We start from the raw sequence: 14,510 nt of genomic DNA on the forward strand, positions 1-14,510 counted from the left end.
CAGCTATGAGAGTGGAAGCGTCGAGAAACGGCGGAACAGAAAGGGAGCCACAAGCCTGCTGCTGGGAGAGGAGCTGCTGAAAGAGGCAGAGCAGAAACTGGACAGCTTGTTACAGGAGGCAGCGAAGAGTCCACTGCTGGGAGATCGTGCAGAAGACGGCGCAGAAGAAATGGCGTCTGACCGCAGGAACCCAGAACCAGGCTCCGCTGCCTGGTGGTATCGGGAGCTGGCCCAGTTCTGTGACCGACTGGAGACCCGGGTCATAGAGCAGATCAGAGAAGAACGCACGGAGCTCCTGGAGATGGCTGCGGCGGTACGGACCTACGAGGAGGGAGCCGCGCGACGCCTGCCAGACCGAGCGGCGACGACGCAGACCCCGATGCTGCTACCGGTGGGTGAGTCCAGAGATGCCCCGGCCAGCGCAAGTGCCCCGACCCCTGCTGCCACGCCCGCGGTCCCAGAAGAGGCGCCCGGCGCGGCGACGCTGGACCAGGCCGCAGCCACGCTAGAAGCGGCCCGCCAAATCCAGGCTGCTGCAGCCATGCCCCGCCTGTCCCGCAGGGCTCCGACCACCACGGCGGTGCTCATCCGTGCTGCAGGTGTGACGCTGACCCAGGCTGCCACCCTGCTGAACCCGGTCCGCCAAGACCCCAACGCAGCAGCGACGCTCGTCCGCGCCGCAAGTGATATGCTGAACCAGGCCGCAGCCCCGCCGGGTGCGGCCCGCCAAGCTACGGTCACTGCAGCGACGCCCGGCTCAGCCTGCACGGACCCCATCGAGGCTGCGACGCTAATTGAGACCGCGGCTGCAATGCCCAGTCCGGCCCGCCAAGAACCGGCCGCAGTGGTGATGCCCACTGCAACGCAAGCTGCAACCGTGATGCTGGACCAGGCCGCCGCCATACAGGGCGCGGCCCGCCAAGACCAGGCCGCCGCCATACAGGGCGCGGCCCGCCAAGAAAAGACTACCTCATCATTTACCCCGGCCTGTAAGGCCAGAGCAGACACCGCTCCCCGGTCCACAGAGGTCCCTGATAGGCAGCCCACGGTGGGTGAAGACCCTGCATATTGGCAGATGAGGGCTGACATGGAGGCCAAATTTCCACAATGGTTGGTGAGCCAGTACATACCCCCTCCGCATACCCCAAAGAGTCTCCTGATAACTCCTGCAGCAGCTACACCAAAGAGTCCCCCGCCTGGGCCGGCTGAAGAGCATCCATCCCCAGCACTGCCACAGCCGGAGTGCCAAGAAGAACTAAGGGGGAGAGGAGGCCAGGAAGCAGAAGGGTTGACTCCGACTCCAGTGCCACCCGCAGCAGATGTGTATTCAGAGCCGGAAATGCTGCCATACTCCCGCTGGGATGAGGAAGACCTGACACCGTCTGCTGACGAAGATCAGCCCCAAGACCTCACCTGGGAGTTTGTGAGCTGCCCTCTACAGAACCCAGCCCGCAAGACACGGCGCCACAGAACACAGTGTGCTCCAGCCCCACAGTCTCCAGAGCAGAAGGAAGTCACCGCCAGAGACCTACAGGAGAAACGGTCCCTGAGAAGGGCCAAAAGCCAGGCTAGAGGACCCCTGTGTTATGGCGTAGTGGAAGACTTTAATCTGAGAAGCGGCTATGGATTTATTGTAGCACCTGGCATCAAAAAGGGAATATTTGTTAACAGGAGAGATGTCAGCGCACACCTGCCTAGAGGACACCCTGGCAGAAATCTGAAAATGGGAGATTCGGTACAGTTTACCATGCACCAAGGTGAAAGGGGATTGTACGCACTTGATGTAGCCTTACGTACCAGCAAACCCTACAGCCATCCCATGCCACAAGAAAGACAAGAAAGACAAGAAAGACAAGAAAGACAAGAAAGACAAGAAAGACAAGACAGAGATAAAGAAACAGATACAGAAAAGGAATCAGATGCAGACCAAGAAAGGAAAGACACAGAACCTATAGATGAGGCAACCACAGATGAAGACAGAGACAAAGAGCAGGAAAGTCACAGGTGCCAGTGCCCAACGTGCCCTCGCCCTAGTGAAAAAGAGGAGTAAAGTAAAGTACAGAAAAGAAGTACAGAAGTTAAAGTTTTGAAAGTTTTGTTTGCAACGTTTAAGAAATGCGCCCACAAAAACTATTGTGAGAAATAAACTTTAAGGCTATGAACTTGCTATAGCCACAAACTCTCGCAGTGTAAATAGTTACACCAGTGGCACCACCACCAGGGCCAGCCTGTTTAGGGGCTTGGCTCGTCTGCAACCAGGGGGGCCCGTCCGTAGAAAAGGGCCTTGGCTCACCTGCGACCAGAGAGCACGCCTGTTTATGGGGCCTTGGCTCACCACCACAAAGAGGGTACCTGGTCAGCACCAACTGTGGAGGCCGCCTCTGCATCCTGCCAGAAGAGGTTGAGGGCGCGGATCCACCAGGCCAGGTAGACCCTGAAACCACCAGCCCATGAAAGCCGCCTCTACATCCTGCCAGAAGTGGCTGAAGTCGCGGCCAACGGGAGAGGAAGATTGGAGGAAAGGTCTGGGGAAGTGGATGGCCCAGATCTGGTTACCAAAAGGACCGGTGACCTGCCTCCTGAGAGGGTTTTGGGTGGGTTAACGGACTTGTGGGTGGAGGGTGGTGATGTATGGTACCTGGTGCTTTTAAAAATGTTTTACATGTTTTAATGTTTTATGCATTTTAAAATGTTGTCTTGCAGCCCGAGGACGTGCTGGTGATAACTAAGGGGGAATGTGGCGCCCCTGACCTAGTCAGGCACCACTGAGTACTGCACCCATGCTGGGGACAGTACAATACAGGTAATCCAGAAGGCTGACAGGGGTGTGGAACACAGGCGCATAGTGACCAGGTCTCACACATGTACCCATGAGAGGACCCCTGGGGATCCCAGGAGGGGGCAAGCCTTCACCTTCACTGGAATAGTGGAGGGGGTAGAGCCTCCATCTCCTCTCAAGGGGTGTGGTGGAGAGTCTGGTTGCTAGGTGGCGTAGGCAAGAACAGGAGAGGAGGGGCAGTGAGTCAGTTAGAGCAGAGAACTCCATAGGGCTCAGTGAGGAGCAGACCTGTGGGGCTGTTGCTGTCTAACAGCGCCCGCGCAGTGGCTATTGACGGGGGAGAACGGTCAACTAGGAGTGCTGCCTGAAAGCCAGCTTCAGCTAGAGAGTGCAACGGAGTGGGAAGTAAGGAGACTGCTAGAGAGCACCAGGCCCAACCGGGCGGCAGATCCCGAAGCGAGGATAGATTCACCTTTCTTCTGCTAAACCTGCCGGTGTGGGGCTCTCAAAGCCCACACCACATCACCACAAAAGCCGCAGCCACGTAACCGCAGTGAGGGCCCATAGGTCATAGGAGGCAAGAAGCTGGAGTGGCCTGGTCCGGGGAACAAGCATACGGCGAACGAAGGGGAGAGAGGCTGCAGCATCTTCCCTGGGTGACCCCCATAGGGACTAAAAGTCGGGGTCACCCCAAACCACCAAGGGCTAAGGAAGGCGAGTCAGTAGTCACCCTCATAAAGTCAGCCTGAAGGATACCTGGTTCCCACCTGGTTCATCTCAGCTACGCCCGGGTTACTCACCCTGCCACATGAAGTGAGTAAAAACCCTGAAAGACATCCTGCCTGTGTGGTCATTCTGCGACTTGTGGTACTACGCACCTACACTGGGTCCTGGGGCTTGCCTCACTCTCAGGAGGCTATTCCAACTAACTGCACACACCATCAGCCCCAGGCGTCCCCTAACCTGCAGTGGCGGTCCCCACTGACCGCAATACTGAGAGTGGCGTCACGATCAAAACTGAAGATTCCCTACCTGTGACCAGAACCAGCTACGTGGAGTCCCTGAAGGTATGCACCGATACAGCACTTGTGGGGCTTCACATCGCGCATGGTATGAGCACTGACAGACGGACCCCCTCACTCCTTTAACCTCTTCAGCAATAATGGCAGCACTGCTACGTCTTTTTTGAAGAGACAACCTCAAGATATGACGCTGAGCACGTGCAATCAATGTCTATGGTCGACCATAATGAGGCATGTTCTGAGTGGAACCTGTCTTGTTAAACCGCTGATTAATCGTGGCCACTGTGTTGCAGCTCAGTTTCTGGGTGTTGGCAATCTTCTTATAGCCTAGGCCATCTTTATGTAGAGCTGAGCAACAATTTATTTTTTCAGACCCTCAGACAATTCTTTGCCATGAGGTGCCATGTTGAACTTCCAGTGACCAGTATGAAAGAGTGTGTGAGTGATAAAACCAAATTTACGACATCCGCTCCCCATTTACAACTGAGATCTTGTAACACACTTGTAACACTACTGAGTGACATGACTGGGAGGAAAAATGGCTATTTCAGCTAAAATTATTATTCTTTACTTTCCCTTAGGCTATTTGAACCTCTCATTGTCCAATCACTTATACTATAAACTGCTATATCACAGTTTTGCAGTATATAGTGTAAATCTCGGTCTACTTTGAAGCTCAGCATGTATCTGAGGTTCAGAGGAGTACCAAGATGGTGGCGATGAGCGCCTCTTCATGCTGTCTGCCAGAGAGTAGCACTTGTGGGCAGGGAGATGCCATTGTACATCTTCCCAACCTCTCCTCTCTGTCAATCCCTTCACTGGCTTCCTATTGCCCAAAGACTGAAGTTCAAAACCCTAACCATGACCTCTTTCATCCACAACCTCTCTCCTCCTGTGACCTAGTCTCCTGGTACTTACCCGGACATAGCTTTCGATCCTCACAAGATCTCCTCTATTCCCCTCTCAGCTCCTTTTTCCACCACCGCATGCAAGATTTCTCCCGCGCCTCCCCCATACTCTGGAATGCTCTGCCACAACATATCAGACTCTCACCTACCATGGAAACCTTCAAAAGGTACCTGAAGACCTACCTCTTCTGACAAGCCTACAACCTGCCATAACCCCCAGCCCGCTAGAGCACCGCACGACTATCTCTACCCTCACCTACTGTATCCTCACCCATCCCCTGTAGACTGTGAGCCCTCACAGGCAGGGTCCTCTCTCCTCCTGTACCAGTCTGTGCCTTGTTTTGTTTGTGATTATTGTACTTGTAACTACTATGTATACCCCTTTTCACATGTAAAGCACTATGGAATAAATGGCGCTGCTATAATAATAATAATTGTGCATTGCTGGTTATCACGCAGCTGGGTTAGATCGATCATACGGTATTACTCAGGTTGTTGAGCGTTGCTGTCAGTGTGCCACTGATTTGTCAGCATCTAGTTGTTTTACACTGGCTACAGCACTCAGCTAGATTTTTGGTGGAATGATAATTTTTGGGGGTATAATATATATATTTATATAACAGGAGATGCTCTAAGTGGGGGATATTATTATAATCTGGGGTGGAGGGTGATTAATTAATTTACTACAGGAGGTGACTCATTATAATTCACCGTAAATGCCCAATAGAGTGGTGATTCAGTACCGTATTTGGTGCATCTTTTAAGTACCAGTTAAAAATCTTGCCAAATGCCTCAAACAGCCCCACAAATAAGGAGGCTCTGGGATGTTGAGGATAGTGAATACTTGAGTTGCTACCTGACTGGAAACAACTTTTCGGCCTATGAATAAAGTGGACATACAATATTCTTTGAAATTCTGCAGATGATAATTAGAGGAAACGATAATGTTTTATCTGTAACTGTGATGCTTTATTATCGCAAATAGTTTTTGATAACATTTATTGTTCATTTATTCATTTGCAATATTGGAGACAACATGATGGTGTTGTTGTAGATCGCTTCTCACTTCTTGTCTTCTTTCACAACAACCTTAGTAGTGGTTGTTGTAGTTGTAGTGGATCCTGAGAGTTCAGAGAAAGGAAAATAAATATCACAATATACTTGTATTTGTGTAATGAGCATAGTCATCTACTACATAACTTAAAGTCCACAGCACCATTCTTGCCAATAGCTGTCTGAATGAAGTACAATGGAAGATAAGGGTGAAACTGCCCGCACTGCCGTATGAAGAATGAGATGAATCTTATCCTAGATTGTGATTTATTCAACGCGTTTCGAAGTAAAATTCCATCAGGACAATGATGAAGGAGTCTTAAGGTGGCTTTACACACTGCAACATCGCAAACGACATCGCTGTAACGTCACCAGTTTTGTGACGTTACAGCGACCTCCCCAGCGACATTGCAGTGTGTGAAACACATCAACGACCTGGCCCCTGCTGTGAAGTTGTGATCGCTACAAATCGTTCAGGACCATTCCTAGGTCCTTTGTTTCCCGCTGTGCAGCATGATCGCTAGAAAGTCTCAGTGTGTAAAGGGGACTTTACAGCGACTCCGCGGCTCTGTCTGTGTAGCGTCCTGATTAGCGGTCACCTGTGAAGGATTTACCGGTGACCGCTAATCCCCCGAGTGACTGAAGTGTCCCCCCCTCTACTCACCGATCCCCGATCACCGGCGCTGCACGGCATTCACACTGCTCCAGCGGCTTTTCCTTTTTTGAAAAAGCCGTCCGCTCATTAAACAATCTTGTATTCCCTGCTTTTCCCCGCCCACCGGCAAATATGATTGGTTGCAGTGAGACACGCCCACACGCTGAGTGACAGCTGTGTCACTGCACCCAATCACAGCAGCCGGTGGGCGTGTCTATACTGTGCAGTAAAATAAATAAATAAATAATTAAAAAATCCGGCGTGCGGTCCCCCCCAATTTTAATACCAGCCAGATAAAGCCATACGGCTGCAGGCTGGTATTCTCAGGATGGGGAGCTCCACGTTATGGGGAGCCCCCCAGCCTAACAATATCAGCCAGCAGCCGCCCAGAATTGCCGCATACATTATATGCGACAGTTCTGGGACTGTACCCGGCTCTTCCCGATTTGCCCTGGTGCGTTGGCAAATCGGGGTAATAAGGAGTTATTGGCAGCCCATAGCTGCCAATAAATCCTAGATTAATCATGTCAGGCGTCTCCCCGAGATACCTTCCATGATTAATCTGTAAATTACAGTTAAAAAACACACACCCGAGAAATCCTTTATTAGAAATAGAAAACACTAACAAATTCCCTCATTACCAATTTATTACCCACAACAAAGCCCTCCTTGTCCGGCGTAATCCACGGTCCTCTAGCGTCGCATCCAGCTTTGCTGCATGCAGGTGACAGGAGCAGCAGAAGACACAGCCGCTCCTGTCACCTCCACGCAGCTAATGAAGAGAGCCGTGTGATCGGCTGAGCTGTCACTGAGGTTACCTGGATCCAGCGGTGGATGCAGTGGTGGCCGCGGGTAACCTCAGTGACAGCTCAGCTGATCGCGCTACTCACCGCCACTCCGGTCAGCTCCACGCAGCAAATGAGGTGAGTAGCGCGATCAGCTGAGCTGTCACTGAGGTTACCCGCGGCCACCGCTGGATCCAGTGACAGCGGGTAACCTCAGTGACAGCTCAGCCGATCACACGGCTCTCTTCATTAGCTGCGTGGAGGTGACAGGAGCGGCTGTGTCTTCTGCTGCTCCTGTCACCTGCATGCAGCACAGCTGGAAGCGACGCTGGAGGACCGTGGATTAAGCCGGACATGGAGGGATTTGTTGTGGGTAATAAATTGGTAATGAGGGAATGTGTTTGTGTTTTTAATTTCTAATAATGGATTTTTCGGGTGTGTGTTTATTTACTGTCACTTACAGATTAATCATCGAAGGAATCTCGGAGAGACGCCTGACATGATTAATCTAGGACTTATTGGCAGCTATGGGCTGCCAATAACTCCTTATTACCCCGATTTGCCAATGCACCAGGGCAAATCGGGAAGAGCCGAGTACAGTCCCAGAACTGTCGCATCTAATGTATGCGGCAATTCTGGGCGTCTGCTGGCTGATATTGTTAGGCTGGGGGGCTCCCCATAACGTGGAGCTCCCCATCCTGAGAATACCAGCCTGCAGCCGTATGGCTTTATCTGGCTGATATTAAAATAGGGGGGACCGCACGCCGGATTTTTTAATTATTTATTTATTTATTTTACTGCACAGTATAGACACGCCCACCGGCTGCTGTGATTGGGTGCAGTGACACAGCTGTCACTCAGCGTGTGGGCGTGTCTCACTGCAACCAATCACATTTGCCGGTGGGCGGGGAAAGCAGGGAATACGAGATTGTTTAATGAGTGGCCGGCTTTTTCAAAAAAGGAAAAGCCGCCGGAGCAGTGTGAACGCCGTGCAGCGCCGGTGATCAGGGATCGGTGAGTATGAGAGAGGGGGGGAAATCACCAGCAAATGAGGTGAGTAACGCGATCAGCTGAGCTGTCACTGAGGTTACCCGGTGGCCGCCACTGGATCCAGCGGTGGCCGCGATTAACCTCAGTGACAGCTCAGCTGATCGCGCTACTCACCTCATTGTGGAGCTGACAGGAGCGGCGGTGAGTAGCGCGATCACCTGAACTGTCACTGAGGTTACCCGCGGCCACCGCTGCATCCACCGCTGGATCCAGGTAACCTCAGTGACAGCTCAGCCGATCACATGGCTCTCTTCATTAGCTGCGTGGAGGTGACAGGAGCGGCGGTGTCTTCTGCTGCTCCTGTCACCTGCATGCAGCAGAGCTGGATGCCACGCTGGAAGACCATGGATTACGCCGGACATGGAGGGCTTTGTTGTGGGTAATAAATTGGTAATGAGGGAATTTGTTAGTGTTTTTTATTTCTAATAAAGGATTTTTCGGGTGTGTGTTTTTTAACTGTAATTTACAGATTAATCATGGAAGGTATCTCGGGGAGATGCCTGACATGATTAATCTAGGATTTATTGGCAGCTATGGGCTGCCAATAACTCCTTATTACCCCGATTTGCCAACGCACCAGGGCAAATCGGGAAGAGCCGGGTACAGTCCCAGATCTGTCGCATCTAATGTATGCGGCAATTCTGGGCGGCTGCTGGCTGATATTGTTAGGGTGCGGGGCTCCCCATAACGTGGGGCTCCCCATCCTGAGAATACCAGCCTGCAGCCGTATGGCTTTATCTGGCTGTTATTAAAATAGGGGGGGACCGCACGCCGGATTTTTTAATTATTTATTTATTTACACGGCACACAGAGCCGCGCGGCATTAAATGAAGTCGGGTGAAGTTCACCTGCTTTTTTGACACGTCCCCAACGACCAGCTAGTCGCTCTGCAGGTCCGGATCGCTGTTAGGTCGTTGGCCAGGTCTGCCTGTTTGACAGCTCACCAGAGACTTTGTAGCGATCCCGGCTAGGTTGAGATCGCAGGTTGGATCGCTAGAAAGTGCCAGTGTGTAAACCCAGCTTTAGTACGAAATGCGTTGAATAAATCCCAATCTAGGATACAATTCATTCTTCACACAGCAGCACAGGCAGTTTCACCCTTATCTTCTATTGTCAGCTGTATACACCTTGGTCTGTAGGAGCCATGTTTACGTTCTTCCAATGGTTTTGTGTCACAAAACCTCACCAAGTGAGAAAATCCCTGTATACAATATCATTATCATCTCACATTTAAGACCCTATTGTGCTATTGTCTTTCCTGATTCTTCTTATGAATCAAGTACCAGAAATAGGCCATTGGCAGCAAAGGCACAGTTTTTGGAAAAACAAAAAAACAAAAACAGATGTAATCACTCATACTTATGAGGTTTCCAATGTATGTAAAATAAACAATGACACAAACTATTTAATGGACATTCATTTTCACACACACACGCACATGCAAACACACAAATTATTATTATGTGTAACATAGGAACTCTTAGTATGTATATTTTTAACTCAGGGTATAATATATTTACCTGCAGTTTCTTTGTGACATCCACCAATGCTGTGAAAAGAAGGGAAGGACATCAGGTTCTGCATACTGCATTAATTAAATACTGTGGGCTCAATCTTACTTTGGCACAATTACAGATGCAAGTCAATGCAAGGGCAAATAAATATTTGGCTCAGACTTGTTAAATGCCTTGTCCACTCCTTGCCAAGCAAATTGGAGAAAAACACGCTAAATGATATTAAGGTGAAATTTTTGATCAGGACAGTCTAAATGAGTTCTACAAAATCCTAGTTATGAATCATTGCCATAGGATATGCAATAAGTGAATGCATGGTGCCCACAGTGTATAAGGCCGGGGCCACACGGGGACTAATGCGATCCTCGCATGACACTCGACTCGCGCTGGCAGCCTCAGCTGCGGGGAATGGGCCGGCTCTGAGAAGGGGCGGGCCGGCGCTGCGGAAGGAGGGAGGGATCTATCTCCCTCTCTCCTCCGTAGCTGGCTATTGCTATTCTCGCACTGCACTCGCGGACACCGGTGTACCGCGAGTGCAGTGCGATCTTTCTTTCACTCCATAAACTTGAATGGGTGCGAGAGAATGAGTCTCACTTTACAATCGCAGCATGCTGCGATTGTTTTCTCAATCCGATTGGGGCCAAGAAAATAATCGCTCATGGATGCTGACATATAGCTTAATATTGTTCCGAATGGAATGCAATGTTTTAACGCACGCCAATCGGTCCAATTTTCATGCCGTGTGTCTTAGGCCTTAAATCAAAAAGCATAGCTGTGACCACAATTGTAAGTGTGGTAGTCAACCATACTGGCTCAGATGTTTTCATAGCCAGTAGGCGACGAGTTTATTCATGGTTCTCCTACCATTTGTGGACAACTTAGCTCTTACTACCCAATGAAAAGCTCAGGACCCTCAACTAGAAACCAAAGGGCCCAATTCATTAAAAATGGTGATTTCTTAATGAAGGAAACACTGGAGTAAGATGCACTAGATGACTCATTAGAAGGCGTGCACCTCTTTAATTTTGTGCATTTTTCCACTGTCGTTCACCAAAGTGAAAAATGTACACCAGTATACTTTAAAGGCACTTTTCTAAATTATTATGGATTTGTCAGGCAGGTTTGGCCACACAACATCCCACCGATGCTACACTACACCCACTTTGGTGGAGATCGTCAGGACTTGTATAAAATCATCAGAAATTGCAAATATTTGCACAACTTCAGCTTTGGGAACCAGGCCCATAGTCTGATAAGTAATCAGAATACCCAATCAATGAGGCACAGTTGATCAAGATGATGCACCCCTTTCTTATTTATACTGTAGTAACTCCCATAAATCCATATATCTTGGTTCTAAAAGATGAATTTGAAAATTTAATTCAAGAAAATGTTGAAAGGGTATAAGCTATATGGTAATTTTAGCAAAAAATAAAAAGTTTAACCACAGTAGGAAACTTGGTTGTAACAATTACCTTTGGTCATGTTCTTCCAACAATTTACGATATGTAGCAATCTCAGCTTCCAAGTGAGCTTTGATGTCCAAGAGGGTCTTGTACTCCATATTCTGACGTTCCAGATCAGACCGAAGATCTGAAAGTTGAGTCTCCATGCTGCTAATTACATTCTGGATATGATGCAGCTGGTTGGCATACCGAGCCTCGGTCTCGGCTACAGAAGCCTCCAGACCTGCTCTCTAATGGCAAATAACACTATAATGAGCTTCTTATGGAAATGCATTTTATTTCTAGATTCTTGATAGCTTATGCAGTTCACTACTGGCACTAAGTTTTTGCTTATGCTTGACTAATATGACAATACGAGTACTATAAATGTAGGAGATTTTAACTTACAAAATTAGTGGAGGGATATTTTTAATCCTTTGTAGGAACATACTGTATCTCCTGTAAATTTTAAGGTACCCATACACCTTAAATAGCACTTAGTTAACACTTGTTTGGCTAACATCTGTGTCTCCTGACTAGCCTCCCATGAAAACAAAAAGCATTGTATTTCAGTATGCCTGATCTGTCTCTCCCTTGACAAAATGTATTGGGGGAGTGTTGGAATGAAGCCATATACATTAGCTTATCCACAGGTCTGGCTGAAAACTGCAGATTTGGTCAAATGTTATAGCGTGTATATGGAAGCCATTAGAACCCAATGACATTTTGCTATTTTGGTTTTATTAGGCAATTTTGGTTGTTTATGAAGGTTACATTTTGGAAGACTGATTCCTAAACTAATGACTTACCATGCTGTGCTGCGATTGTAGCTCAATTTCAAGTCCATGCAAAGTGCGTCTCAGCTCAGTGACTTCCGTTTTGCTGGACTGTACTTGTTCTGTGTTGGTAACCACTTCCTTCTGGAGGGATTCACTCTAAAAATAGTATTTGGAAATTAATCTAGGCAATAGAGAGATAATAAGATAGATAGATAGGTAGGTAGATAGATACATTGTTACCTGAGTCAAATACCAGGCCTCAGCATCCCTCCTATTCCTCTCAGCAATGAACTCATATTGATCTCTCATTTCACCCAATACTTTGGTCAGGTCACATCCCGGAGCTGCATCCATCTCTACATTTACTGTGCCACTCATCTGCTGGCCCTTCTCACTCATTTCCTAAGGAGACCATCAAATAAAAAAATCAAACTACTGAATGTCTTGCATGACAAGGGTCTATAGTAACATTGACAGACCATGGATGTCTAACCTCCTCATGGTTCTTCTTCAGGTATGCCAACTCTTCCTTTAGGTTTTCAATTTGCAGTTCCAAGTCAGATCGGCTTAGGGTTAATTCATCCAACACTTTACGTAGACCATTAATATCGGATTCAACACTCATTCTCAGGGAATGCTCATTCTCATGCCTGAAAGACAAAGAAGGTTTCAGACATTTGCTCATAGGCTTTATTTGATATGAGAGCTCAACCCAATTCACTTGATCTGCAAAACCAACAGGGTTAATGAACAAGAGGGGTGCAATTACAGTATTAACAAACATCTCATCTTCTAAAAAAAATAGTTTCATCTAAAGGAAATGTAAGAAGATATTAAAGTCCTGATGGCTTGGAAATCACATTTTTTTAAACCTCAGACTCTTAAAACAAAGAAACTTACTTCAGTTTGAAATCATCAGCTGCGAGACGTGCATTGTCTATGGCCAGTAAAACTTGATTATTCTCAATACTTGCATTGAGGATCTGTAAAGATGAAGGGTAAATTACTGGTTAATTCAACTCTCCCAGAGACAATATATACTGTACGAGTCTTGAATCCTGGTCGACCATCTCTTAAACAAGATTTTGTGATCAACACATTATTTTAGACATCAGAGAGGAGGATCCTTCACACAGTACTACCCTCTAGGAGCTCTAGGAGCCACAGTGCCAAGCCTTAATCAAAGAGTTGCTCTTGTTTTACCCTGGTGTCCTGCCTGTTCGGTCATTCATGGGAACACCAGCAAAGGAAACACTTGGACAGTGGTAACTTTCACTGGAAATAGCCATTCATGGAAGGTTTCTGAATCTGGACTAGTGACAATCAGCTGGCCTAGTTTATTGTGTCTCCCTTTGGTTGGATCATATTAAACAACTTTTGTACTAGAATTTTCTTTACTTGGACTTATCAGCTCTGGGAAAACCAAACACCATCATCTCAAATATATTTAATTCCAGACATATGATTAAAAGAGGTCTGTTACATATTTTTACTACTAATGCAGCAATCAGTCTAATTAGTAACTATTCATAATGCATTATACTCATCATATAATAATGAAACACTATCACTTTACATTGAACCTGTAAGTCAAAATTCTAGCACTTTTTCAAAAATAACAATGTTAAGGTACATGCATATTCATCATTCCTCATACAGCCAAATGAACCTTACCTTCTCTCTCAGCTCTTCAATTGTAGTGTAGTAGGCAGAATAGTTTTGTTCACGCACAACAACCGAACCTTGGTTCGCATACCATTCACGGATCTTCTGCTCTAGTTCATTATTGGCTTCTTCCAATGAGCGCACTTTCTCCAAGTAATTAGACAGACGGTCATTCAGGTTTTGCATGGTGTACTTTTCATTTCCAGATAGCAATCCATCTCCACTGTGGGATGCAAAGCCTCCACCAAAACTGGATCCACCTGCACCACCAAAGGATGCTCCACCACCAAATCCAGATGACACTAACCTAGAAGAAACTGATTGGGTAATTCCTGCACCACCATGACCACCATGTATACTTGACCCTCCATAAACTCCAGGAAATCGAGAGGAGATTCCACTGCCTCCCCTGGAAGTGCTGCTATGGGCATAGCTATAACTCATGGTGGCAATGATGGATGGAGAACTGTGCGAACTGTAAAGACACCTGTTGGAATAGATTTGGAGAGTTCACCCAGGCACTTTTTATGCTGTCCCCATCTGCCGTTGTCATGGTAAAGTTGTGTACATGTTTGATGTAGACTCCTACTTGGACCCATGCCATCCGGATACCTTTCCAAACCTTACTTATCGCAGATTCCTCTCTTGCAGATGCGTATCAGAGTTTCATTCTCTTGTTTTCTTCAGAACAAAGACGGTACTCAGCACAGGAACCCTGCCTAAAGCTATGAGCTCAACATCAGGTTACCTTTCACTATTTGTCAAAAAGTAAATACAAGTTCCTGCTGCCTTGTGTCAATAAACTTGCACTTTTCATACAAAGAAGATACTCCTTTTAAAAAGGGCAATTTTAAG

General features: G+C 47.6%; 1 protein-coding gene across 1 annotated transcript; it reads right to left on the bottom strand.

The window, feature by feature from the left end:
* Positions 1–5,667: 5,667 nt before the first annotated feature.
* LOC142311625 (keratin, type I cytoskeletal 19-like) lies at positions 5,668–14,130 on the bottom strand. The gene is made up of 8 exons (XM_075350186.1): positions 13,665–14,130; positions 12,891–12,973; positions 12,484–12,640; positions 12,231–12,392; positions 12,021–12,146; positions 11,242–11,462; positions 9,773–9,801; positions 5,668–5,830 (listed from the first exon to the last, which is right to left on the bottom strand). Exons 1-8 carry the CDS (start codon positions 14,097–14,099, stop codon positions 5,772–5,774), a joined length of 1,272 nt encoding a protein of 423 aa, XP_075206301.1. The 5' UTR covers positions 14,100–14,130; the 3' UTR covers positions 5,668–5,771.
* Between the last annotated feature and the right edge of the window lie 380 nt (positions 14,131–14,510).

Source organism: Anomaloglossus baeobatrachus, chromosome 5 (assembly GCF_048569485.1).
Source record: "Anomaloglossus baeobatrachus isolate aAnoBae1 chromosome 5, aAnoBae1.hap1, whole genome shotgun sequence".
NCBI lineage: Eukaryota > Metazoa > Chordata > Amphibia > Anura > Aromobatidae > Anomaloglossus > Anomaloglossus baeobatrachus.

Excerpts from the sequence above, each read along its gene's own strand:
- LOC142311625 (XM_075350186.1), bottom strand. The coding sequence starts at position 14,099 with ATGAGTTATAGCTATGCCCATAGCAGCACTTCCAGGGGAGGCAGTGGA. Across the intron at positions 12,974-13,664 it reads TTGAAGAGCTGAGAGAGAAG|ATCCTCAATGCAAGTATTGA; the intron begins GTAAGGTTCATT and ends TCATCTTTACAG. Across the intron at positions 12,147-12,230 it reads AGGCCTGGTATTTGACTCAG|AGTGAATCCCTCCAGAAGGA; the intron begins GTAACAATGTAT and ends TACTATTTTTAG.